The 25,362-nt window shown below is 41.1% G+C and overlaps 3 protein-coding genes across 4 annotated transcripts; all 3 read left to right on the forward strand.

The window, feature by feature from the left end:
• The first annotated feature begins 443 nt into the window (after nucleotides 1–443).
• On the forward strand, nucleotides 444–5,112 carry LOC136687439 (macrophage mannose receptor 1-like). Of its 2 annotated transcripts, XM_066661844.1 has the most exons (4): nucleotides 444–506; nucleotides 3,428–3,469; nucleotides 3,613–3,984; nucleotides 4,617–5,112. In XM_066661844.1, the coding sequence occupies exons 1-4, from the start codon at nucleotides 476–478 to the stop codon at nucleotides 4,976–4,978; spliced, it is 807 nt and encodes a 268-aa protein (XP_066517941.1). In that variant the 5' UTR covers nucleotides 444–475; the 3' UTR covers nucleotides 4,979–5,112. The 2 variants fall into 2 exon arrangements, with proteins under 2 accessions (XP_066517941.1, XP_066517942.1); XM_066661845.1 differs by lacking the exons at nucleotides 444–506; nucleotides 3,428–3,469 and adding an exon at nucleotides 4,172–4,525 and having other exon boundaries at nucleotides 3,887–3,984.
• Nucleotides 5,113–10,621: 5,509 nt separating this feature from the next.
• On the forward strand, nucleotides 10,622–16,443 carry LOC136678711 (macrophage mannose receptor 1-like). Its single transcript, XM_066656823.1, has 4 exons — nucleotides 10,622–10,661; nucleotides 14,770–15,156; nucleotides 15,629–15,960; nucleotides 16,057–16,443. The coding sequence occupies exons 1-4, from the start codon at nucleotides 10,622–10,624 to the stop codon at nucleotides 16,441–16,443; spliced, it is 1,146 nt and encodes a 381-aa protein (XP_066512920.1).
• A 4,401-nt stretch (nucleotides 16,444–20,844) lies between these two features.
• On the forward strand, nucleotides 20,845–25,074 carry LOC136678721 (C-type mannose receptor 2-like). Its single transcript, XM_066656835.1, has 5 exons — nucleotides 20,845–20,965; nucleotides 21,292–21,681; nucleotides 23,523–23,882; nucleotides 23,974–24,336; nucleotides 24,415–25,074. The coding sequence occupies exons 1-4, from the start codon at nucleotides 20,926–20,928 to the stop codon at nucleotides 24,333–24,335; spliced, it is 1,152 nt and encodes a 383-aa protein (XP_066512932.1). The 5' UTR covers nucleotides 20,845–20,925; the 3' UTR covers nucleotide 24,336; nucleotides 24,415–25,074.
• The last annotated feature ends 288 nt before the right edge of the window (nucleotides 25,075–25,362 follow it).

Consider the following 25,362-nt stretch of genomic DNA (forward strand, 5'->3'; position numbering starts at 1 on the left):
TGTAACGGGGGTGGGGGGGTGAGGGGGGGTGCTTTTATTTAGTTCTAGTGAACCTTATCAGGTCATCACAGCTGTGCCTTTGCTGGTAGACAGACATATGCAAAGCATCCCAGAGCAGAGCAGGGCAGCTGCTGATATCATCATTGTTTGATTAACGTCCACTCTACTTTCAAGTCACTGTGTTATTACGGCACAATAACCCAATGATTATCCTCGAAACAATTGAGTGAAAACTGCAATTTATAAAAGGAAATAAAAAAACAGCTTTTTCTGGCTGAATATTCCCCAGAGCTGAAGGGTTAATATAAACATAATCTACTTTTTTTTTATTGACCATTGAATTTTGTTATAAGGGAGTGTTATGCAAAGTGGGTCTTGCTTAATAGAGACAAACATAGTCCTGCCTCTGAGGTGGAGAGAGAGAGGATAGAGAGACATACAGAGTCACAGGTAGAAGAGAAGACGACAGAAGTGGATGCCACGAGGAGAACAGAACCAACACCAAGGTAGGATTCATGTTTCATTAACATTAACTCAGAGCTAAATAAGCTGCTCCAGTCTTCTGCTGGGATTAGTTTTCATAGTGGACACTGATAAACAGAAAGTTCTACATTGTCACCCATCTCCAAAAGTATCCAAAAGTACATGTGATTTTTGGTTTAGAAGATTTAAAGATGGGATTTTGTTGGCAGCCATCATAAACATTGTAGCGTCCCAATGAAAGCTGAAACTGTTGAATCTCAAGCATTGCTTGATGAAGATTTGTGTTGAAAATAGAAGAATGTATTCTGATGTATCTGAATCTGTACAACAGACAACAAAGTAGATGTTTCATGTGGAAAATTGTGACTGGTGATATGAGAAAGGATCTAACACCATGAGGTAAAAAAGAACAATGAAAACAAAACACATTGGGTAGATCTTGGGGAATGAATGGGATATGAAGGGTATGCTGTATTATGAACTTTGTGGCAGAGTAGAAAGTTAATTCAAGCGTGGCAGAGGCCTAGATGGCAAAACAGGTGCTAGAGGAGAGGCAGCGTGTGAGAAGAATTTTTGAGGAAAAAATCCAGGAAAGAGGAGGTGTCGGGCGCCAGGCAGGGTGCTGGTCCAAGGCATCATCTGAGGAAAGAGCACAAACTGTAAATTAGGGGCTGAAAGTAGTGTGGCTGTAAAGCGGGGAGAATGGGACAAAGGTCCACAGCGCTACTTGAGGACAAAGTGAGGGCTGTAAAAGTGCAGGCTGGGAGAGAGCTAGCTGCAAAGGAGAGAGCTTGGGTCAAAGGTATATGGTAGGAGAAATTGCCAGATGCAAAGTTAGGGCTGGGAGCAGTGTAGCTGTAAAGTGGAAAGGCAGGAACAAGGTCCACAGCAGGAGAGGCTATAAACCATACAGTAGATGCAGGGCTCTGCATGGTTGTGAAGAAGAGGGCATAAGATCAAAGGATCACAACAGCTTCTGAGGATAGAGTGCAAGCTCTATTGGTAGGAACACCTCCAGCACCATCACACTGAACACTGGAGCCCCCCAGGGCTGTGTGCTCAGTCCACTGCTGTTCACACTGCTGACCCATGACTGTGCAGCGATGCACAGCTCAAATCATACTCGACATCTCTGCTGTGGAGATTGTCAAGAATAGCAAATTCCTTAGCGTTCACCTAGCGGATGATCTCACCTGGTCCACTAACACCAGTGACATCAGAAAGAAAGCCCAGCAACACCTCTGCTTCCTGCGAAGGCTGAAGAAGTTTCATCTCCCATCTCCTATTCTCACCACTTTCTACAGAGGAGTCATCGAGAGAAAGCCCAGCAACACCTCTACTTCCTGCGAAGGCTGAAGAAGTTTCATCTCCCATCTCCTATTCTCACCACTTTCTACAGAGGAGTCATCGAGAGCATCATGACCAGCTGCATCACTGTCTGGTTTGGGAACTGCATTGTGGCAGATCACAAGTCCCTCCAGCGGATTGTGAGGACAGCTGAGAATATTATCGGTGTGTCTCTTCCCTCCATCACAGACATCCATACCACTCACTGCACCTGCAAAGCACTCAGCATTGTGGGAGATCACACACACCCTTCACACACACTCTTCAACCTACTGCCGTCTGGAAAAAGGTATCGAAGCATTCAAGCCCTCACATCCAGACTCCGTAACAGCATCTTCCCACATGCTATCAGACTCCTGAACACCTAGAGACTGAGACTGGACTGAAGAAGTACACACACACACACACACACACACACACACACACACACACACACACACACACACACACACTTCTTCACGCAAATAGTGGACTGAAAATGAGCGTACTGTTTACACATATCCTGTTTACATCATGGTTACATCCAGTTACCGTTTACCCCCCTTTGCACTAGTTGCACTTTAATGTTGTGTATTGTCTTATGTAGCACCTTGGTCCTGGAGGAACGCTATTTCGTTTCACTGTATACTGTAAACACTGTATACTGCTGAAAAGACAATAAACTTCTTGAACATGAACTTAAAGCTGCTAATTTGGAATCAGGGGGCGGTGCAGCCATAAAGCAAAGGGTCAGGACAAAGGTCCTCAGCATGAGAGAGGGTGAGAAAGGAGAGGTTGGGAAAGTATGAGTTGTAATGTTAGAAACTGTGCATGTCACAGCTGTGAGGTCACGGGGTTGGGATGAAAGTCTACAAGAGCATTCAATCTGTTGAGTTGGAGGCTGGGAGCAGCACAGCCACAAGGGGGTGGGGGGGTTGGGATGAAGAGTAGAGGCAGAAGGAACAAGGAGGAATAAATGAGAGGAGAGAGAACAGGAGGAGCAGAGAGGGGCTGTGTCTAAAAGGGTGTAATGCAGTCTAACAAGGCAGTATTCTGAGGGAAGAAAGTGCTGAGTTGTGTCAGAATAAATGCTTAAACATGCGGCCTGCTTTCTGTTCTAGTATTTCAAAATGCAATAATCTTGGTGAGCACTGTAGGCAAACAAGTGCCCTGGTATTGTGAAGAATCCTAAAAAAAAAAAGTTAGGTAAAAAAAACAACAACTTTATTTTCAAACGCAGCTCCCTAAGGCACTGACTTGAGAGACAGCAAAGACAATGAGGTATTGCGGCTAATGCCTTCCAGCTCAGACAAAACAAGGAAGAGTAATAGGAAAAAGAGGTCCAGCAGTGGGTGATGTCTCAGAAGAGAAGACTGTGATGGGGGCCCCGAAAACAAACCTAGAGCAGAGGAGAGAGCTCACATTGCTTAGTGGAGACGAGATCCATCTAGTGAGTTAATTGCAGTGAGTTTACAGGGTATATATAAGGCTGAGGGAGGAGTCTGGGCATGGTCCTACTCCCAAAATGTTGTTATTACATAACTTTAATAATGTATGAATACTGTAACCTTTGTTAATATTTAAATAAATAAATTAACAATGTTTTTCTCTATTTTAGATATGGCTCTGAAGTCAGTTTCCTTTATGTTCCTTTTCTCAGGTCAGTATGAATGTGATAGGGGTTAAGTTCAGCTCTAACTGAGTCCATAATGTGGCTTAATCCTGATCTGTGAAACAAACCATAAATCCAGTTTACATTACAATATCAGTACATTAAACAAATTGTTCTCCTGTTCTTCACAGCTGTCTGTGGAGCATCTCTTTACCCTCCATATAAATATCACTTTGTGAATGAGAATAAATCCTGGACTAAAGCTCAGAGCTACTGCAGACAGAAATACACTGATCTGGCCACCGTCAGCAACATGGAGGAGATGAAGAACCTGAACACGACTCTCAAAGATAAAACTACCAGCTCAGTGTGGATCGGTCTAAACAGAGGGAACACTGGGAGATGGCTGTGGTCTCTGGGTGATTCAGATCTGTATCGTAACTGGGCTGTAGTGGAACCAAACAATAAGTTTGGGCAGGAATACTGCGTCGAGATGTATAGACGTGATGGAACCTGGAATGATAATACATGTGACAATGTGTTTAGTTTTTTGTGTTATGATGGTAAGAACTTTCTGATCATTCCAGTAAATATTGTAAGCTCCTCCAATATAAGTATGTAAAAATTGGGCTTTTTTCGTGATGTAAGCTAAAACAAATATATGTTCATGCCTGATATATTCATTTTTATTTTTATATTTTTTTAATACAGTAATATCATGAGTTAATATATAATTGATTTAACTTTTAGAAATGAATACCACCACTGGGAGATATATATTCTTTAAAAATGGAAAGACCTGGCGTGACGCTCAGAGCTACTGCAGACAGTATCACACAGATCTGGCCAGTGTGAGGAACCAGACGGAGAACCAGCTGATGTTAAATATGACTCTAAGTTCAGGTGTAAAACAGTCCTGGATCGGTCTGTTCAATGACTCCTGGCAGTGGTCAGATCAGAGTGACTCCTCATTCCGGTACTGGAGGTCTGACCATCCAAATAACGCAACTAGTAATGAGAACTGTACTGCAGTGTCCATGGCTGACCAGGGTCAGTGGCTTGATGTAAACTGTAACACCATGAACCCATTCGTCTGCTACCAGAGTGAGTGTCATTTCACTTTCTCAACAATGTCATTATAATCCTCTATCATCCTGTAAAGACACTAAAAATGTCCAGTTCCCTCCTTCTCCAGATAAACTAGTGTTGGTGAATATGACTCTGACCTGGTGGGGTGCTCTGAGATACTGCAGGGAGAACCATAGGGACCTGGTCTCAGTTCACTCTGAGGAGGTCCAGTCCTGGGTGATGAAGGTGGCTCAGAAGGCCTCCACTGATCACGTTTGGCTGGGGCTACGTCATACGTGCAGACAGGGCTTCTGGTTCTGGGTCAGTGGGTTTGCCATCTGCTACCAGAACTGGGCTCTAGGGAACGGAACCGGGGGAGAAGACTGTGGTTCTGGAGAGAGATCTGGAGCGGTGGAATCGAGTGGAGCACAGCAGTGGGTCAGTCTGCCTGAGACTAAGACACTCAACTTCATCTGCACCAACTACTGAGGTCAGTCAGTCTGTGATTGGTTGTTACTGGAAAAGTAGCATTTGTAACTCTGTTTTCGTTATCTTGGTTTCACAGTTCACAGATTATTTGTTTGATTTCCTGCATAACATTTACATCTTTTGGCTTGTGAACTACATTGTATATGGTGACAGTCATTAGTCTTATAAAGAAAATTTCTGGATTTTTTTTAATTCTCTGAAAAACTGTATGACGTTTGAACAAACTGGCTTTATTTTTCCATGAAATAACTCAAAATTTTTAAACAGTCACCATATGAACATTTTTATGCTTCATGCGATTATAATAATGAGTTTAATGATGTAAGAGGTTCATTTTGAAATATTATATACTTTGTGTAATTGTTATTTGGCTCTCTGTACCTGTTTGTATAAACTACAAATGTCATTAGCCTAAAATAAAAGTGGAAATCAAGTCTGTAGGAATACTTGCCTATATTTATTCATTCACATATAACAACTGCAGCATATTATGAACAAGACAATTGGAGAAAAATGTTCAAAGTTGAAATATGTATTTCAGTATAGCTTAAATTCTAAAGTTTTTGTCATTTTTATAGCTTTTACATATAATTGGTCAAAAGAACTAGGGTTATTGAGCCAGGATTGAGACTAATGTACAGGTTGCGTGTGAGCTTTGTGACGTTAGAAGTGGTATGTTTTTATATATTAATATAACACACAGACAGACAATGAGACAAATTTATATAATAGAGGATTTGAGAGTTTAAAAAAACAAGGGCAACATTATTGTAATGAAAGTTTTTGCATATTAAAAGATCATTCAATTCCAGGCCCAGAAACACACCCTACACCTATTAATTACAGAGGAATCCTAGGATACCCTGGCACTGAGCGCACTCTCAACAGATTTACCCACAGTTATTAGGTTAATCATCAATCAGCATATTCCTCCACATTCATGTACAATATTTATTTTCTCCATTCTTGTATTCACCCATCCTCTAGAATTGATGTGGTGTGATACTGATGTTGGATGAACCTCCAGATTCATCCCAAAGGTATTAGATAGTGCTCGATTAGTCCATAGAACACAGTTCCATTGTCCCACAGCCCAGAGCTGGTGTGAGAGGATATTCTAACATACAAACACCATCATTTGCAGCTACTTCAGAGCTTCACATTCTGCCCCTTAACCACTTTTCTACAGATAGTGAGTGAACCTTAAAGAATCAGAGCACACTAACTAGAAAATCTGTTCTTGCCATTGGACATAGGGAATATTTGGATATTTATTTAGATCTACTGGTCACTGTTGTGTCTGCACTAGCAGACTGACCTATTTATGCAAAGCATCCCAGAGCAGAGCAGCTGCTGATAACATCAGTGTCGCATTATCATAAGCTCTTCCCTCTGCTTTCAGAGAGTCACATTACATCACAACAACCCAAGGTTTTCTTCAAAAAGTATGAAAGATAGAGTTTATAAATCCAAACTTCAAACAGACCAGCTGCGAGTTAGGTGCATATCATCAGGGCCCAACTCCATCAGTTCCTCACAGAAATGAACCGGCTCTACAGGATTAATATAAGAAACAAGTGTCTGTTTCACTGTGTGCGTCATGAGGGGATTTTATGTAAAATACGCTTAAGAGAAAAAGACAATCCATTCAGTCTTATATGTGAGGTCATAAGGAGGGGTTGGAGAGATAGAAGATGAGAGAGAAGATAAAGAGAGATACAGAGTCACAGGGAGAGGAGAAGATGACAGAAGTGGACGCTGAGAGGAGAACAGAACCAACACCAAGGTAGGATTCATGTTTTATTAACATTTACTCAGTGTGAGGAACCAATCTCAAATTACTGGATGATTACACTGTAGAGCATCACTAAGACACACCGACACAGAGGTTCTAGATAGGTCTGAGTAAACAGTAGTGCAACTGTGAAGATTATAATCCTTTGTCATTCTGTAAAGACACTAAAAATGTCCTGTCTCTTCTGTCTTCAGATAAACTGGTGTTGGTGAATCAGACTCTGACCTGGTGGGACACTCTGAGATACTGCAGGGAGAACCATAGAGACCTGGTCTCAGTTCACTCTGAGGAGGTCCAGTCCTGGGTGATAGAAGTGGCTCAGGAAGCCTCTACAGACTATGTTTGGCTGGGGTTAAGTCACATCTGTACTCAGGGCTCCTGGTTTTGGGTCAGTGGAGAGTCAGTGTCCTATCAGAACTGGGCTCCGGGGGAAGGGGATGGCAGTGAAGGCTGGGGCACAATTTGAATTTTACATATGACCAACTGACATAAACATGGGATTTTCTGCAGCATGTGTTGCTACTGATTTGTCAGAAAAGAGGTTAAATAACAAAAACTGTAGAGTTTGTAGATTTTGTAGTTACTCTACATGAATGAATGGTGCTTCTGTCCAGTGGTGGCACTGTTTAGCTAAAACCACCTAAACATTGTTGTTTAGCCAAAGAAGAGCTACAGAAACAGTGCTGTAATGTGCATCACACAATCACATCCCAAACACAAAGAAAAAACAAGTATGAGATGAAAATGAATCTCAACATCTCAAAATATTGAGATAGCAAGTTACATATTAATGAAAATATAGGAGCCATTATTTTTTTAATAAATATTGTGGCAGAAATAAGCCTGAAATAATTTTGAAAGTGCTAACCTTTAAGTGCTAAATTATCATTGGACCTATCAGTTTCTCACATATGTCTTTAAAATTGATTAAAAATATAATCACTTCAAAAAAAAAAAAAAAAATGGGCATGTTAGATCAACCAGAAATGATGTGCTCACCATGTTAATGTCTCAGTCCTCAGCATTTCAAATGAATGTGTGTGAAATATATTATGCTTTTATGATGTTTGTAAACATTAGGCTAAGTGGCTGAACACACTTCCTATTGTTGAACATAATAAAATTGTGTGTCTTAATTAAACTGAATTTCCAAAGAACATTCTCCAGATTCAGGTATAAATTGTTGTGTTAATACTTTGTTAACAAAATGTGTTTACAGTAAACAAAACTAAAGTATCATTTTAAATTGTGACTTTATTTTCCTTTATTCTGTTTTTATTATAATTTTGAATTATATATTTTCTATGAAATAAAATCTATTATTCACTGTGAGGCTGTGCAGCTGCTTCAGAACTTCCCATTCTACAAGATATTAAATCCTGTGTTCACAATGGGTGTAACTTAAAGGAGCAGAGCTCACTAGCTATAAAAGCTGTCCTTACATTTGGACATTGTGGACTTTTGGACATGTATTTAGTTTTATTGGACATCACGAGGTGGACACTGTGGTGTTTGTGCTGGTAGATGGCCATATGCAAAGCATCAGAGCAGAGCAGCTCTTTATAACATCAGAGTAATTATCATAAGCTACATCCTCCGCATTCAGAGTTACTACAACACAACATGAATTAAAAGGAAATGATAATAAAAAAGACCCAAACAATCTTCAGGGTTGAATGCCATCAGATCCTCATGGAAATGGACTGACGAGGGGCGTAAAGTCACAAACAAAAGGTTGTTTCATTGAGCATGTGTGGAGGGAGGTTTATGCAAAGTGTGTTCTGGTGAAACAGACAATAAACATCTAGGTAAAGAGGAAGGAATGGAGAGATCAGAGATAAGAGATGATAGAGAGAGGGATATAGATACAGAGCCACTGGAAAAAGAGAGCTATATAATTTTCTCAATGCAAATGATCAGATGTGCAGTTGTATATCCTTTTAATTTTGGAGTTTTTGTAGAGACAAAAATAAATAAATAAATAAAATAGTCCTACAAAGGTGTACTCAAGAGAGCCAGTGCATACTGTCTCTCATTCAGATTGGTCCATGAGGAGTTTTTTTTTTTTGACACAAAACCACAAACAACAGAGAAAAATAGACCACAATCTCGAGATGTTGGTCAAACTCATGTGCAGCTACTTCAGAGCCTTCAAATCTACCATTTAGCACTTTTCTATAGAGATAGTACAACCTTTGTCCTGAATGTGTGTACCATATAGAAGCAGAACTCAGTATAAAAGCTCACTGTGGACATTTGATCACTGCTGTGGATGTTACACTGGTGGATGGACATATGCAAAGCATCTCAGAGCAGAGCAGCTGTGGATAACATCACTGTCTAATTTTTATAAATCCTTCCATCTGCGTCCATGTTTATCTTACATCACATTGCAAAAACGACTAATACACAAAAAATTACTAAAGATGTCTATTATTAGTAGGAATTTCAAAAAGGTGGTATTGGCTGAACAAGGGCCTGTAGAGCTTTAATAACCTTTATGGATTAATGCCATCAAATCCTCTCTGAAATGGACTCTCCTCAACAGTTAACAGCAAAAACAAGCATCCCTTGTCACCGAGTGTGTGATGAGGGAAATTTATGTAAAGTGAGTTTAGTTGAAACAGAAGGTGAGTTCAGTCTGAGTTAAAGAGGAGGGGTTAGAGAGAGAGAGAGAGAGAGAGAGAGAGAGAGAGAGAGAGAGGATATAGAGAGAGATACAGCGTCACAGTGTGAAGAGAAGACGATAGAAGTGGACGCAGAGAGGAGAACAGAACCAAAACCGAGGTAGGATTCATGTTTCATTAACATTAACTCAGAGCTAAAGAAGCTGCTCCAGTCTTCTGCTGGGGTTAGTTTTCATAGTGGACACTGGATAAAGAGAAAGTTCTACATAGTGGCCCAGTTACTGTGAGGTACACACTCCAAAAGAACTGGAGAATCACTCTGAGGAACATCACTGAACTACACTACGGTTTCTACAAACTCCATTTTTAAAGAAAAATAGGAACATCTTTTTCAGCGCTCTAGAATGATATAATTTTTGGTGTGAAGAAATCTCAGAGATCTCAGACAGCTTCTAGATATTACCTGATTGGGCCATGATCAAGCACTAATTAGATTTCTAATGAAGACAGAAATGGCAATCAGGTTCTAGATATTGTATTTGTAAGTGCAGAATATAGTTGGTATACTACTAAGTGAATACTTTTGGTGATGTGACTAAAGTTCAGTATAGGATTATTAGAAGTTTTAAAATAGAAGTAATTTCCAAGAAATTCCATCCATCCATTATCTGTAACCGCTTATCCAATTTAGGGTCGCGGGGGGTCCAGAGCCTACCTGGAATCATCGGGCGCAAGGCGGGAATACACCCTGGAGGGGACGCCAGTCTTTCACAGGGCAACACAGACACACACACATTCACTCACACACTCGAGTCGCCGATCCACCTGCAACGTGTGTTTTTGGACTGTGGGAGGAAACCGGAGCACCCGGAGGAAACCCACGCGGACAACACACCAAACTCCTCACAGACAGTCACCCGGAGCTGGAATCGAACCCACAACCTCCAGGCCCCTGGAGCTGTGTGACTGCGACACTACCTGCTGCGCCACCGTGCCGCCCCGTTCCAAGAAATTGTTATTAACATTTATGATGTCAGAAAATGCACAATGTCCTTCATCAAATATCCACAGCAGTTCACAAAGCACACAATCTTCATTTCAGCAGTAGAGTATAATTTAGTAATGTTATTTTTAAAGTACACCGCGACCCTGAAATGGAAAAGCGGAAAAGAAAATGTATGTATGTATGTATTTTTAAAGTAATATTTTTTTCTCTCAGAAATGGATCTGAAGTGGGTTTCTGTCATCTACTTTTTCTCAGGTGAGTGTGTCTTCACTTCTGTTTGTAAATTGTGTTTACTGAGGATCAACTGTGAAAGAATCACTGTGGTGAAGCAATCAATTACTAATGCAGAGATGTTTGAAGGCTTAAAAGCCAAATTTTTTCTCATATTTTACATTTTTTGTTCTTGTGATTTATACAAAGACGTTCCATCTGAGTTCCTGAAGTTGTAGATGATACACTGTAACTGCTGTAAATTTATGGTGAATTTACAACAGCACCTTATTGTATTTTAGAATTATTGTAAATTACTGTTAAATAATCATACTACAGACATAAATAAACAGTAATGTGTTCAGGTAACAAATAACAGTAGAAAACTGTAATTTATCCCTCCCCGGATCAACACCTTAACATGGTGGAGGGGTTTGCGTGCCTGCGTGAGCCTAGGAGCTATAGCTCGTGGTAGGGTCTCCCAAGGCAAATTATTCCTAGGTGATGGGCCAGACAAAGAGTGATCCATAAAGACCAAGATGAAGAGAGTAAAAACAGGGACACAGCTTCCCTCGCCCAGAGTAGGGTAACCGGGGCCTCACCCTCGAACCAGGCTCCTTGGCGAGCTCCTGGTGGCTGGAATTTCACTCATGGGGTCTGGCCTGGCTCAGCCTGAAGGAGAAACATGGGTCCACTCTCCCATGGTTCCCACCACCTGTGGGAGAGGTAGTAATCCAGGTCTGGTGCATTGTGGATCGTGTGGTGTTCAGGGTCGGCTACCCTGGCGTTCCGATCCTCGGTTACTGAAACTGTCTTTTGGAACATGGGACGTAACCTCTCTGGTGGGAAAAGAGCCTGAGTTGGTGCGCGAGGTTGAGAGGTACCGGCTAGATATAGTTAGGCTCACCTCGACACACAGTATGGGCTCTGGAACCAATCTCCTTGAGAGGGGCTGGATGCTCTTTCACTCTGGAGTTGCCCAGGGTGAGAGGCGTAAGGCAGGAGTGGGCTTATTCATAGTCCCCTGGCTTAGCGCCTGTACATTGGGGTTTACCCCAGTGGACGAGAGGGTAATTTCCCTGTGCCTACGGGTTGGGGAAAGGGCTCTGACGGCTGTTAATGCTTATGCACGGAACAGCAGTTCAGAGTACCATGCCTTCTTGGGCCCCCTAGATGGGGGTGCTGGAGAGCACTCATTCTGAGGACTCCATTGTTCTGCTGAGGGACTTCAACGCTCACGTGGGTAATGACAGTGAGACCTGGAGGGGCGTGATTGGGAGGAACGGCCCCGCTGATCTGAACCCGAGTGGTGTTCAGTTATTGGATTTCTGTGCCCGTCACAGTTTGTCCATTACGAACACCATGTTTGAGCATAAGGGTGTCCACAAGTATACCTGGCATCAGGATACCCTAGGCCGCATTTCAATTATCGACTTTATAGTCGTATCACTGGACCTGCGGCCATATGTTCTGGTGAAGAGAGGTGCTGAGCTGTCAACTGATCACCACCTTGTGGTGAATTGGATCAGATGGTGGCGGAGCATGCCGGAAAGACCTGGCAGACCTAAACGTGTGCTGAGGGTTTGCTGGGAACGTTTGGCAGAGGAACCTGTCAGAAAGATCTTCAACTCCCACATCCGGCAGAGCTTCCACTGCATCCTGGGGGAGGCCGGTGAGATTGAGTCAGAATGGGCCATGTTCTGGACCTCCATTGTTGAGACGACTGAACGGAGCTGTGGCTGCAAGGTTGTCGGTGCCTGTTGGGGTGGCAATCCCCACACTCGATGGTGGACACCCCGGGTGAGGGAGGCTGTCAAGCTGAAGAAAGAGTCCTATCGAGCCTGGTTGGCTCGGGGGACTCCAGAGGCAGCTGACAGGTACCAGGGAGCCAAGCGGCTTACGGCTTCAGCTGTCACTGGGGCAAAAACTCGGGTGTGGGAGGAGTTCGGTGAAAACATGGAAAAAGACGAGTTTCTGGCAAACCATCAGGCGACTCAGGAGGGGAAAGTTTTCCATCAACACTGGACATGGTGGGGGTGTGGAGCTGTTGACCTTGAATGGGGACGTCATTAGGTGGTGGAAGGAATACTTCGAGGATCTTCTCAATCCCATCAGCACGTCTTCCGCCGAGGAAGTAGAGTATGGGGTGTGTTCCAACTATAGGGGGATCACGCTCTTCATCCTCCCCGGTAAGGTCTATGCGGGGGTACTGGAGAAGAGAGTCCAACTGATAGTTGAACCTTGGATCCCCGGTCACCCCGGTCGTGGAACACAGGACCAGCTCTATACCCTCACCTGGATCCTGGAGGGTGTGTGGGAGTTTGCTCAACCAGTCTACATGTGTTTTGTGGACCTGGAGAAGGCATTCGACTGTGTCCCTCAGGGTATTCTGTGGGGGTGCTCTGGGAGTATGTTCGTAATTTTTATGGACAGAATTTCTCGGTGTAGCCAAGTGGCATAAAGTGTCCGGTTTTGTGGTCTCAGGATTCCATGTCTGCTTTTTGCCGATGATGTGGTCTTGTTGGCTTCATCGAGCCGGGACTTCCAGCTCTTACTGCGCCAGTTTGCAGCCGAGTGTGAAGCGGTAGGGATGAGGATCAGCACATCCAAGTCTGAGTCCATGGTACTCCATGGAAAAGGGTGGAGTGCTCTCTCCAGGTTGGAAGTGAGATCCTGCCTTAAGTGGAGGAGTTTAAACACCTCAGGGTCTTGTTTCACGAGTTAGGGAAAGATGGAGCGGGAGCGGCTACATGTCTCGACTGGCCTGGGAACACTTTGGTATACCATGGGAGGAGCTGGAAGCGGAGGCTGGGGAGAGGGAGGTCTGGGTTTCTTTGCTCCGACTGCTTCCCCTGAGACCCGGACCCGGATAAGCAGTGGAATATGGATGGATGGATGGAACTGTAATTTACCAGCATACAGTACTTCCTGTCAAGCTGTGAAAACATGCGCCATCTTTTGTTTACGAGTCGAGTCCCTATCCATCAGCATCATACTAATGACTGTAGGCTAATATTTCTATTTTAATGATTTCTGCTCAAACTGTAGGCAGCATGGTGGTGCAGCAGGTACTGTTGCAGTCACACAACTCCAGGGAACTGGAGGTTGTGGGTTCAATTCCCGCTCCGGGTGACTGTCTGTGAGGAGTGTGGTGTGTTCTACCTGTGTCCGTGTGGGTTTCCTCCGTGTGCTCCGGTTTCCTCCCACAGTCCAAAAACACATTTGGTTGGTGAATTGGCGACTCAAAAGTGTGAAAGTGTGTGTTGCCCTGTGAAGGACTGGCACCCCCTCCAGTGTGTATTCTCGCCTTGTGCCCAATGATTCCAGGTAGGATCTGTGTCCCTGAACTGGATACGCAATTACAGATAATGAATGAATGCTCAAAATGCATGTCCTGAGCTTGGGGTGAGCTTCTTATTTTCCCCACTGTTATATATATATATACCACCTATAAACTACTATAACACAACTTTAAGTCATGTGTGTCATTTTGGAATTCTACATTTTTTATTCATGGGGATTTAGAAGAAATAAAAGAAAAAAACACATTTGTAATTAAACATAAGATGCTGGCATATAAGGTAAACTGCTGAAAAAACTGCTATTCTAATGTTATTGTTATTCTATATACATAAGAATACTGGTAAATTACATTAGAGCCACTTTAAAATAGCAGTGATAGACAGGGAGTAAGGTAAGGTGTTGTCTTTTGTTTACACTTAGGTAAGTTAGAGCTGTTTGTGGGTCAGTTAGGAGGGGTGTTTGTTTATTATTTTTGTCGGCTAAAGGCCATCCTGAGGTTCACTGGTGTTTGGTTTCATTGTAAATATCCCATCTACAATATATACATGTCTTTGTGTCTTTTTGTTTCACCATTTACATCTGTTACAGTTATTCCTTCACATATATTAATTCCAACACACACCTCCTTCTGTTACGGCTCAACCCTAGACTGGGTTGTAACACCAGTGAAATGTTTTACAGTGAATTGTAAACTGTAGAATGTGAAATAATCATTTTCCTTGTAATTGCCCAGTACTGTTTGTGTCCTATCAGTGAGAATCTCCAATGTCTGCTGATGTGAACATAACACTATTAATAGTGTCAGGACAGCACTAATAATATTATATTCTGGTTTTCATGATTTTCTCAGCTGTCTGTGGTGTGTCGGTGCACATTCCTCATCAATATCACTTTGTGAATGAGAATAAAACCTGGACTGAAGCTCAGAGCTACTGCAGACAGAACTACACTGATCTGGCCACCGTCAGCAACATGGAGGAGATGAAGAACCTGAACACAACTCTCAAAGATAAAACTAACAGCTCAGTGTGGATCGGTCTAAACAGAGGGAACACTGGGAGATGGCAGTGGTCTCTGGGTGATGGAGATATGTACAGAGAGGGAGCGCAGTACAGGAACTGGAGCAGTGGAGAACCAAACAATGCTGGAGGGAGTGAGTTCTGTGTTGCGATGCAGAAAGATGGAACCTGGCTGGATGATGGCTGTAATCATCAATACTCTTTTGTGTGTTATGATGGTAAGATCACACAGACACATAGTACTGAAAATCATATACATTTCTTATATAACTAGACCTACTGGCCTCTTACACTGTATGGCCAAATGTATGTGGACACTTAACATCTGTTTGAACTTTTAGAAAACATCTTTCCTCAATCATGTGGTGTTACTGTCACACATCTCTGGGTTGTGGTGTTCTTCCTGTGTATGCGTGGGTTTCCTCCCATGATTCAAAAACACACATTAGTAGGTTGATTGGCCACTAAACAGTGTTCTTAGGTGTGAGTGACCTGCTGAGTGTGTGATGCCCTGTGATGGACTAGGGCTCCATCCTGGGTGTGTCCACGCCTTGTGATCAGTAAAACTAGTATCAACATACCTTTGACCATATTGAGTAGATGTGTATCATTAACTGTTCTTCTGGCTGCTGAAGAAGAGAGAACTGTACTGTAACAGAGCCATAGATAAAATAACCCTTGTGTTTTCAGGAAACAAGGCACATAATCAAACATATAGGTTTATTCCTGATGTAAAGACCTGGCGTGAAGCTCAGAGCTACTGCAGAGAGAGGTACACAGATCTGACCAGTATTAGAGACCAGAGTGAGAACCAGCAGATCTGGAGTGTGACAACTACAAGTAGTAGTAATGTGTGGATCGCTCTGTTCATCGACTCCTGGCAGTGGTCAGATCAGAGTAACTCTTCATTCCGATACTGGAAGTCTGGCCAGCCAGATAATAAGGGTGAGAACTGTACTACAGTGCGCATGACGGACCAAGGCCAGTGGCATGATGAAAAATGTGAAAATATTCACCCATTCGTCTGCTATCAGAGTGAGTGTCATATCACTTTTTTAACATTGATTATACAACACTCTATAGATCGTCCTGCTTGACCTCACACACAGTTACTAAAGCATCCTACTTTCCTTCCTTCTCCAGATCAGCTGCTGTTGGTGACTCAGACTCTGACCTGGAAAGAAGCTCTGAAATACTGCAGGGAGAACCATGTGGATCTGGTCTCAGTTCACTCTGAGGAGGTCCAGTCCTGGGTGAAGGACTTGGCTCAGAAAGCCTGCACTGATCACGTTTGGCTGGGGCTACGTCACACCTGCACCCTCAGTTTCTGGTTCTGGGTCAGTGGGTTCTCCATCTGCTACCAGAACTGGGCTCCAGGGAACGGGACCGGTGGAGAAGACTGTGGTTCTGGAGAGAGATCTGGAGCGGTGGAATCGAGTGGAGGACAGCAGTGGGTCAGTCTGCCACAGAACCAGCAGCTCAACTTCATCTGCTCCAACTACTGAGGTCAGTTACACTGTGTTTGTTACTGGAAAATTGAAGTTAAAATAGTACAGTTCTCATTGTTTCCTTCCTCCTCTCAGAAATGAAGACTGAAGCCAGATGAGCACCCTCTTCAGGACCCAGTGTCAGAAGATCCTCAGGTTCAGTGATGTTTTATGTTTTCTTGAGTTATTACTGGGCTTTATGGGTGGTGAAGTAATATTTACACTTTGATTCTTAACTATGATGTTTGGTGTGTAGATCGAACCTTTCCTTTTCCTTGTGTTCCTCGGTCAGGAAACAAACAGAATTAATTTGTTGAGTGGACACATCTAGTTTAAGGCAAGTTCTATGGGGATTTCAATATTTATGCATGTATTATACAATACAGAGTTTACACTTGATTTGGATTGAATAGGTTATTTCCTTGACACATGTACTGTTAGTGTTATTGTTTATATATATATATACCGTATTTTCCGCACTATAAGGCGCACCGGATTATAAGGCGCACCTTCATTGAATGACCTATTTTAAAACTTTGTCCATATATAAGGCGCACCGGATTATAAGGCGCATACAATAGACGCTACAGTAGAGGCTGGGGGTTACGTTATGCATCAATTAGATGGAGCTGCGCTAAAGGGAATGTCAACAAAACAGTCAGATAGGTCAGTTCAACTTTATTAATAGATTACAACCCAGCGTAGTTTAAGGTAAAACATGTAGTGCAATGTTAATATACCCCACATAGTGGGGGGGGGGGGACTTTTCCTCGATTCAATAATAATAATCACAATATAGTAACACTCGAAATAGTGCAAAGCGATAACAATATATCAATAACTCAACGTTGCTCAAACGTTAAAATCACACAACACACAAAATAAACACGTAAAGCTAATTTTACTAAGTTATTCCTCTATTCCCGTGTTCTTCTGCGTGACTGATCACCTTGAGTTTAAACTCTGCGTCATATGCGTGTCTCTTAATAGGAGCCATTTTGGGGTCTTTACATAAAAAACAAATGGAAATGAAATATATATATACCGGTATATATCCAGCATGCACCGCGCGCGGAAGAAAATGAAGTAGGCGGCTGCTTACCGTAGTTGCGAGACCTGGCTCAATATTGGTCCATATATAAGGCGCACCGGATTATAAGGCGCACTGTCGGCTTTTGAGATAATTTGAGTTTTTTAGGTGCGCCTTATAGTGCGGAAAATACGGTATATATATTATTATTAATTAATAATTTTTTTTTTTAAATAAATTAGGGAGAATTTTGAACTGAATTACCTTCTATGAAAAAACCTCCAGATTCATTTATAATGCCTCTTGTAAACACCTTGATGATTTCGTTTGTTAATGATGAACAAATCTACAGTAATGATGCTGATAAGAATACATTTTATTTCCAAATGTCAGATTTAAGCGTTTTGTTCACTTTTAATCAAAATATTATGATCCTTTTGGAATTTTCCAATGTTCTAAATCTTATTCACCTTTTGCTCTGTTTACCTGTTTTATCACAGTTTCCTCAGATATATAAGTAATAAACTTTATTAAATCATGTGGAATGTGGGGTATAATTTATTTGTAATTTCCCCTTTTACATTAAGTAAAAGTAAAATCATGTCTGTATGAATTATTATAAAACATTTGCTTGTATTTATTCATTCATCAAAGTATATAACTGACACATGCTAGGTACAACAGAAGAAAACACAATCTAGGTCACAGGTTTAAATTCTGTATTTCAATGTTTGTTAAATTCTATCTGTTTTCAGTATTATAGCTGATATATGTAAGAAAAGTTGGTTTAAAAAGAAGAGCTCAAAAGATGTAAGCTCACTTAGCAAGGTGTGTGTGTTTACAATGTTACAGGTTTTGGGAAGACTACATATGTCTTTATATATTAATGTCACACACAGACACAGCTCTAAAAAGCTCCAGCTTCATGGACTGGTTACAGGAGGATTTAAGAGTTCATTAACTTCCAGTCTCAGGAAACACGTCCTAGGATCTTAGGATACTCTGAGTGCACAGCCATTAGTTTCACCCACAAACACAGTTGTCCTTATCATGAGATTCCTTAACATTCATCTACATTTCATTCATTGACACATTCACCCTTCTACAGACTCCCAGAAACATGGAAAGAGATAAGAACAATGTGGAAAACCTCTTCTAACATCCCTTTCTCTAAGTCTGTGTCATATTTTGAACCAAATCTTTGAAATCTGCTGTGTAGACTTGATTATATGCTTGCATCTGAGCGTTAATGTGGTCAGGTTCTGGTGCTGGATGAACTCCCAACTCACCTTAAATGTATTAGATAGTGCTCCAACACTCCAGGGAACACAGGTCCATTGTTCCACAGCCCAGTCATGGTTCACGGGAGCATTATAACCTGCTAACTCACAGCTGACACTGAGTAAAGTGGACTGAGCATCATTTGCAGCTGAGTGTAATCCAGGATGTTGGTGTGTGGATAAATTTGGATTTTTTTCCATATGACCCACTTACTACAGATGATATTTTCAGATGTGAGTTTTGTCTGAGGCACAGGTGATTTAAAAAAAAAAAAAAAACTGAATTATTTTTGTTTGAAGTTAACTGATGGCATGACTTTCCACAAGGTACTACACACATTATTAAAACTTTCACCCCAGGAATCTTTAAAGTTTACAATTTTCTTCATCAAAATGATTAAAAATTCAGATTATTTACATTATTATTATTATTAACATTTGTCCAAAATAATCTTCAGGTTTGAGTGCCATCACATCCTCAAAGAAATGGACTGACTCAGGGTCCTAAAAACTTAACGTCAAAAACAGGCTGTTGTCACTGAACATGTCTGGAAGGGATTTTATGCAAAGTGTGTTCTGGTGAAACTGATTATCAGTTGTTTCTGAGGTAAAGAGGAAGGGATGGAGAGATCAGAGATAAGAGAGAAAACAGAGGGAAAAAGAGAGAGAGTCACTGAGAGAAGAAAAACATGGTATGTGTGTAACATCATTATTGTTCCTGTTGAAATATATGTGTAAATGCATTACAGAGTTTTCATGGCTGAATATTTTTTTATTAAACATTGTTTCCATTCATTCATCCACCATCTGCTTCAGAGGTCCACATTCTACCAGTCAATGCTTTTCTATAGAGATGTTACAGCTTGTGTCCAGAGTGGGTGAACACTAAAGACTCACTTCACTAACTTTAAAACTTATACTTACTTTTGGACATTGTGGACGTTTGATTATTTATTTAGTTCTACTGGACATAAGGTGGTCATTGTTGTCTTTGTACCGGTAGATGGAGATATGCAGAGCAGAGTATCTGCTGATAACATCTGTGTCAAATTTTAATATAAAGTTTCCTCTTTTCTCAGAGAGTCACGTTAGCTGTTATTACAATAACCCAGAGTTCATCATCAATGACTCTAAAAACAGCAGTCCAGGAACGTACATTCAATAAGGTAATAAATTCTGACAAAATCCCATTGAGAACTAACACTGTTTGTAGCTTAATTCCATTAAATCCTCTGGATTGCAGCTGGACTGGATCAGTCTGAAGGTTTGATAACAAACACAATCGACTCTTGTCACTGAGCGTGTGATGAAGAAATTCATGCAAAGTGGCTTTCCCTGGAACAGACAAAGGCTCAGACCTATATGTGATGTAAATGAAGGTGTGGAGAGATCGGAGGTAAGAGAGAGAGGACAGAGAGAGATACAGAGTCACAGGGAGAAGAGAAGAAGACAGAAGTGAACACCGAGAGGAGAACAGAACCAACACCGAGGTAGGATTCATGTTTCATTAACATTAACTCAGAGCTAAAGAAGCTGCTCCAGTCTTCTGCTGGAGTTAGTTTTCATAGTGGACACTGGATAAAGAGAAAGTTCTACATAGTGACCCAGTTACTGTGAGGTACACACTCCAAAAGAACTGGAGAATCACTCTGAGGAACATCACTGAACTACACTGAGAAAAACCTACAAAAACCCTATTTTTCAGAAAATTAAGAACACACATTTCAACGCACTAGATAAATATACTTTGTGGTGTTAGTAAATACACTGAGATCTCAGAGAGGTTCTAGATATTACTTGATTAGACCTTGATCAAAAACTAACTACATTCCTCTTGAAGACAGAAATGGCAATCAGGTTGTAGACATTGTAAGAGCCAAGGATAAACTTACTAAAATTATAATTATGATCATGTTGGACATTAGACACAATCTCCAAACTTCTCTGTAGTTATTCTAACAACACCATGAGAATGTTACTAAAATTCACAGCTCCTCGCTGTATTTAAAAAAGAAATGAAGCACAGGCACCGCCCCGACTAAAATCTCATGACACATGGGGAAAATGACATCAGAAAATGCACAAAACCCACCATCAAATATCCACAGCAGTGTTCACAGAGAACATTATCTTCAGTTCAGCAGTAGAGCATATTGTACTAATGTTATATTAATACTTTTTCTCTCAGAAATGGATCTGAAGTGGCTTTCTCTCATCTACCTTTTCTCAGGTGAGTGTTTTCACTTCTGTTTGTAAACTGGGTTTACTGAGAATTGATTTTCAAAAAGCCACTGTGGTGAAGGATTCAATTATTAATGCAGAGGTGTCTGAGGGCTTAAAGGCCAACATTTTATTTTTTCAGTTCCTGAATTTGTAGATGATATTGTGAATTGTAGAATTTGAACAATTTGAATACGTATTGTTCTTGTAATTGTCCAGTACTCATTGTGTCATATCAGTGAGAATCTCCAATGTCTGCTGATGTGAACATAACACTATTAATAGTGTCAGGACAGCACTAATAATATTATATTCTGGTTTGCATGATTTTCTCAGCTGTCTGTGGTGTGTCGGTGCACATTCCTCATCAATATCACTTTGTGAATGAAGCTAAAAACTGGACTGAAGCTCAGAGCTACTGCAGACAGAAATACACTGATCTGGCCACCGTCAGCAACATGGAGGAGATGAAGATGCTCAGTTCCACTCTGCAAAACAAAGCCACAGATTATGTATGGATTGGTCTAAACAGAGTGAACCCTGGGAGATGGCAGTGGTCTCTGGGTGATGGAGATATGTACAGAGAGGGAGTGGAGTACAGGAACTGGAGCAGTGGAGAACCAAACAATGCTGTAGGGAGTGAGTTCTGTGTTGCGATGCAGAAATATGATGGAACCTGGGTGGATGTTATCTGTGGTCATCAATACTCTTTTGTGTGTTATGATGGTAAGATCACACACACAACACTGAAAATCATATACATTTCTTACATAACTAGGCCTTCTGGCCTAAAATGTATGTAGACATCTATTTAAATGGTTAAAAAATATATTTCCCAAACATGTATTGGGCACCACCACGCTGTATAAGGTAGTGTTGTTGTCACTGATTTCTGCGTCCTGGTGTGGTATGTTATCCATGTGTATGTGTGGGTGATCACGGAGATTACTGCATGTGGCAAGGTGTCTCACGTGCAACGTTTACCGCATCTGATAAAAATTAATATACAGAGTATTTTTTGTGTCGTGCGCCGACTCCGAGTTCAGTTCAGGGAACTGCCGATCAATGAAGGAGAGTGTGTCTTCACACATGAACCCTCACACAGGGAGTAGTGACTTAGCCGAGCAGGGCCTCGGATCAATTTGGGCTGTGCCACTGTTAGTTGACATTAATTTATTGTTAAGCAATTATATACATATAGTATATTTAATTTGGCAGACAGCATACTAAAAATAAACAGCAGTCAGCTAAATTAACCATGCATTCGCTGTCTGCAGCCCTTATCCAGTTCAGGGTGGTGGTGGGTCACTGGGCACAGGGCAGGAACACACCCTGGAGGGGGCACCAGTCCTCCACAGAGCAACACACACTCACACATCCACTCACACCTGAGTCACTGACACATTTGAGTCACCACCAATCCACCTACCAATCCACCTCCAGGACCCTGGAGCTGTGACAGAGACACTACCTGCTGCTCCACCCTGCCCCCCCCCCCCCCCCCCCCCTAAATTAACCACATAATTCCAAACAAATATACAGCCTTTAGGATTAGTCCATTTAATTTAAAATGTGAGGGTGAGTTTGGAGACATTTAGTGTTTTCATCAGGTTAGCATTGTTTTGTCAGTGCTAGGACAGATCAGATCCAGAGCCCCATGACCTGAAGAACCCTGAAACTTGGAAGGGAAAACATTCTGGCCTAAATAAAATAACACTAAGCTACAAATATTAGAAACATTGAGTAGACCGAATGCTATCACATACACTTAAACCTCAACCTACACTTAACCTTCACCATAATCCTTCAAGAGTGTTAGAAAAAGTAATGAATGAAACCAAACACCATAAGAGAGGAAAACACAGAATGATATACATTATTAGAACTAATCACACAATAAAATAAAGCTACACACTCTGAACTGAAATTTAGGAGAATGTTAAAACAGGAATATAAACATTAGAAAACACAAAATAGTAATTTAGTTCATCACTATCTGATTAAAACACTCATGTTCAAACAGCTAACATTTCTGGAACAGGGAAGCCTGTATTTATCTGAGAATAACAGTAAAAATAAAGCTCAGATAACATGATTTGTACCATTACAGCTCAGAAATTTAAAACTATCTTTATTGAGAGCATTTCTAAAAGATTCATATGGAAAATTGACTTGCGTGTTGTAGACAGCAAATATCCGCATTTACCGATTTCTTTTAGTGAATTCCAATGAGCCACGTCCAACTGCAGTGTATTCTACTAAAATACTGCTGCTATGAATCCATCAGAAACCACCTATGAACCAAATCAGCTTATTTAATCCTCATTGTGATTAATTACAGTCATGCTGGTCTGATGTGATCCCAATTTAATCAGCAATTAACTTTAGCACAGACACTCAGAAACTACAGTTCTTTAGTAGACTTTCTTCCTGTGAAGAAGTCTTGGTTATGTGCTTAGCTCTATACAGGTATATGAATGTGAATGTGGCTGAAACCATATCTGACTTAATAAAACTAGTAGTTTCAGCATACTTTAACTGCTTTTTTTGCTGCTGAATCTTGTGATTTTCAGGAAACAAGGCCCATAATCAAACATATAGGTTTATTTCTGATGCAAAGACCTGGCGTGAAGCTCAGAGCTACTGCAGAGATAACTACACAGATCTGACCAGTGTTAGAGACCAGAGTGACAACCAGCAGATCTGGAGTATGACAACTACAAGTAGTAGTAATAATGTGTGGATCGGTCTGTTCAATGACTCCTGGCAGTGGTCAGACCAGAGTATCTCCTCATTTCGATACTGGCAGTCTGGCCAGCCAAATAACCTGGGTGGATTTGAGAAATGTGCTGCAGTGTATATGGAGGACCAAGGGCAGTGGCATGATGTAAACTGTGAATGTATGAACCCATTCATCTGCTACCAGAGTGAGTGTAATGTCACTTTTATAAAATTGATCATATATTGTTTGACCTCACACAAAGTTCCTTAAACATCCTACTTTCCTTCCTTCTCCAGATAAATTGGTGTTGGTGAATCTGACTCTGACCTGGTGGGATGCTCTGAGATACTGCAGGGAGAACCATAGGGACCTGGTCTCAGTTCATTCTGAGAAGGTCCAGTCCTGGGTGATGGAGGTGGCTCAGAAAGCCTCCACTGATCACGTTTGGCTGGGGCTACGTCACACCTGCAGACAGGGCTTCTGGTTCTGGGTCAGTGGGTTCTCCATCTGCTACCAGAACTGGGCTCCAGGGAACGGGACCGGGGGAGAAGACTGTGGTTCTGGAGAGAGATCTGGAGCGTTGGATTCGAGTGGAGGACAGCAGTGGGTCAGTCTGCCTGAGACCCAGCAGCTCAACTTCATCTGCACCAACTACTGAGGTCAGTTACACTTTGTTTGTTATTGGAGTACTGAAGTTAATATAAGTTCAGTTCTCATTGTTTTCTTCCTCCTCTCAGAAATGAAGACAGAAGCCTTGTGAACGCCCTCTTCAGGACCCAGTGTCAGAAGATCTTCAGATTCAGTGGTGTTTTGTTTTCTTGAGTTATTTCTGGGCTTTATGGGTGGTAAAATTATATCTACCTTTTAATTCTAAGCTATGGGGTTTGGTGTGTGTTTCTATGTTGTTAAATACTTATGTCATTGCAATATATTTAATGGGTTTTACACATGCACTAGACTGAATTGTGTTATTTCCTAGAACCATGTAGCCTTTAATATTAAAAGATGCATGGTGTTTATTACAGAAAGCATTTAATTTAAAACAAAAAGCAAGTACTTGGCTAAAGTCGTGAACTTCATGAAATGTCAATCATTTTATTAAGAGAGTTATCATTTTATTATTATTAGTACTTAATATGTATTCAATGAAAATGAAACTGTAGCCAAAATACCAAACGAAATGAAAGTTAATTTTGTGTAGAATGCATTTTTCCTAATGAACATTCTCATGTAAAATGCTCCTTGTAAACACTTTCTTTTTATGTGTTAATGATAAACACATTTACAACAATAATGCTGAAACGAATAGGGTAAATGTTAAAGCCATTTCAACTGTCAGATTTAAACATTTAGTTCACTTTTGATCAATATTGTATGCTGATTTTGTCAAATGTTCTTCAGATATATAAGTAATAAACTGTATTAAATCATATGAAGTTTGAAGCATATTTAAATTCTTTGTCATTTGTTTATTAAGTAAAGGTGGACATCACTGTATGAATTATTATGAAACATTTGTTTGCATTCATTAATTGAACAAAGTATATAACAAATGGCACATGCTATGAACAACAAAAAATAGGTCACCGTTTAAATTTTGTATTTCAGTTTTTGCTAAATTCAGTTTTCAGATTTATAGCTGATAAATGTCAGAATTGTTGGTTACAAACCAAAAGAAGTAAGAT

The sequence above is a fragment of the Hoplias malabaricus genome, chromosome 2 (genome assembly GCF_029633855.1).
Source record: "Hoplias malabaricus isolate fHopMal1 chromosome 2, fHopMal1.hap1, whole genome shotgun sequence".
NCBI classification, from domain to species: Eukaryota; Metazoa; Chordata; class Actinopteri; order Characiformes; family Erythrinidae; genus Hoplias; species Hoplias malabaricus.

Excerpts from the sequence above, each read along its gene's own strand:
- LOC136687439 (XM_066661844.1), top strand. The coding sequence starts at position 476 with ATGCCACGAGGAGAACAGAACCAACACCAAG. Across the intron at positions 507-3,427 it reads AGAACAGAACCAACACCAAG|ATATGGCTCTGAAGTCAGTT; the intron begins GTAGGATTCATG and ends TCTCTATTTTAG. Across the intron at positions 3,470-3,612 it reads CTTTATGTTCCTTTTCTCAG|CTGTCTGTGGAGCATCTCTT; the intron begins GTCAGTATGAAT and ends TGTTCTTCACAG.
- LOC136678711 (XM_066656823.1), top strand. The coding sequence starts at position 10,622 with ATGGATCTGAAGTGGGTTTCTGTCATCTACTTTTTCTCAG. Across the intron at positions 15,157-15,628 it reads CTCTTTTGTGTGTTATGATG|GAAACAAGGCACATAATCAA; the intron begins GTAAGATCACAC and ends TTGTGTTTTCAG. Across the intron at positions 15,961-16,056 it reads GTGAAAATATTCACCCATTC|CATCCTACTTTCCTTCCTTC; the intron begins GTCTGCTATCAG and ends CAGTTACTAAAG.
- LOC136678721 (XM_066656835.1), top strand. The coding sequence starts at position 20,926 with ATGGATCTGAAGTGGCTTTCTCTCATCTACCTTTTCTCAG. Across the intron at positions 21,682-23,522 it reads CTCTTTTGTGTGTTATGATG|TTTCAGGAAACAAGGCCCAT; the intron begins GTAAGATCACAC and ends GAATCTTGTGAT. Across the intron at positions 23,883-23,973 it reads CCCATTCATCTGCTACCAGA|ATAAATTGGTGTTGGTGAAT; the intron begins GTGAGTGTAATG and ends TTCCTTCTCCAG.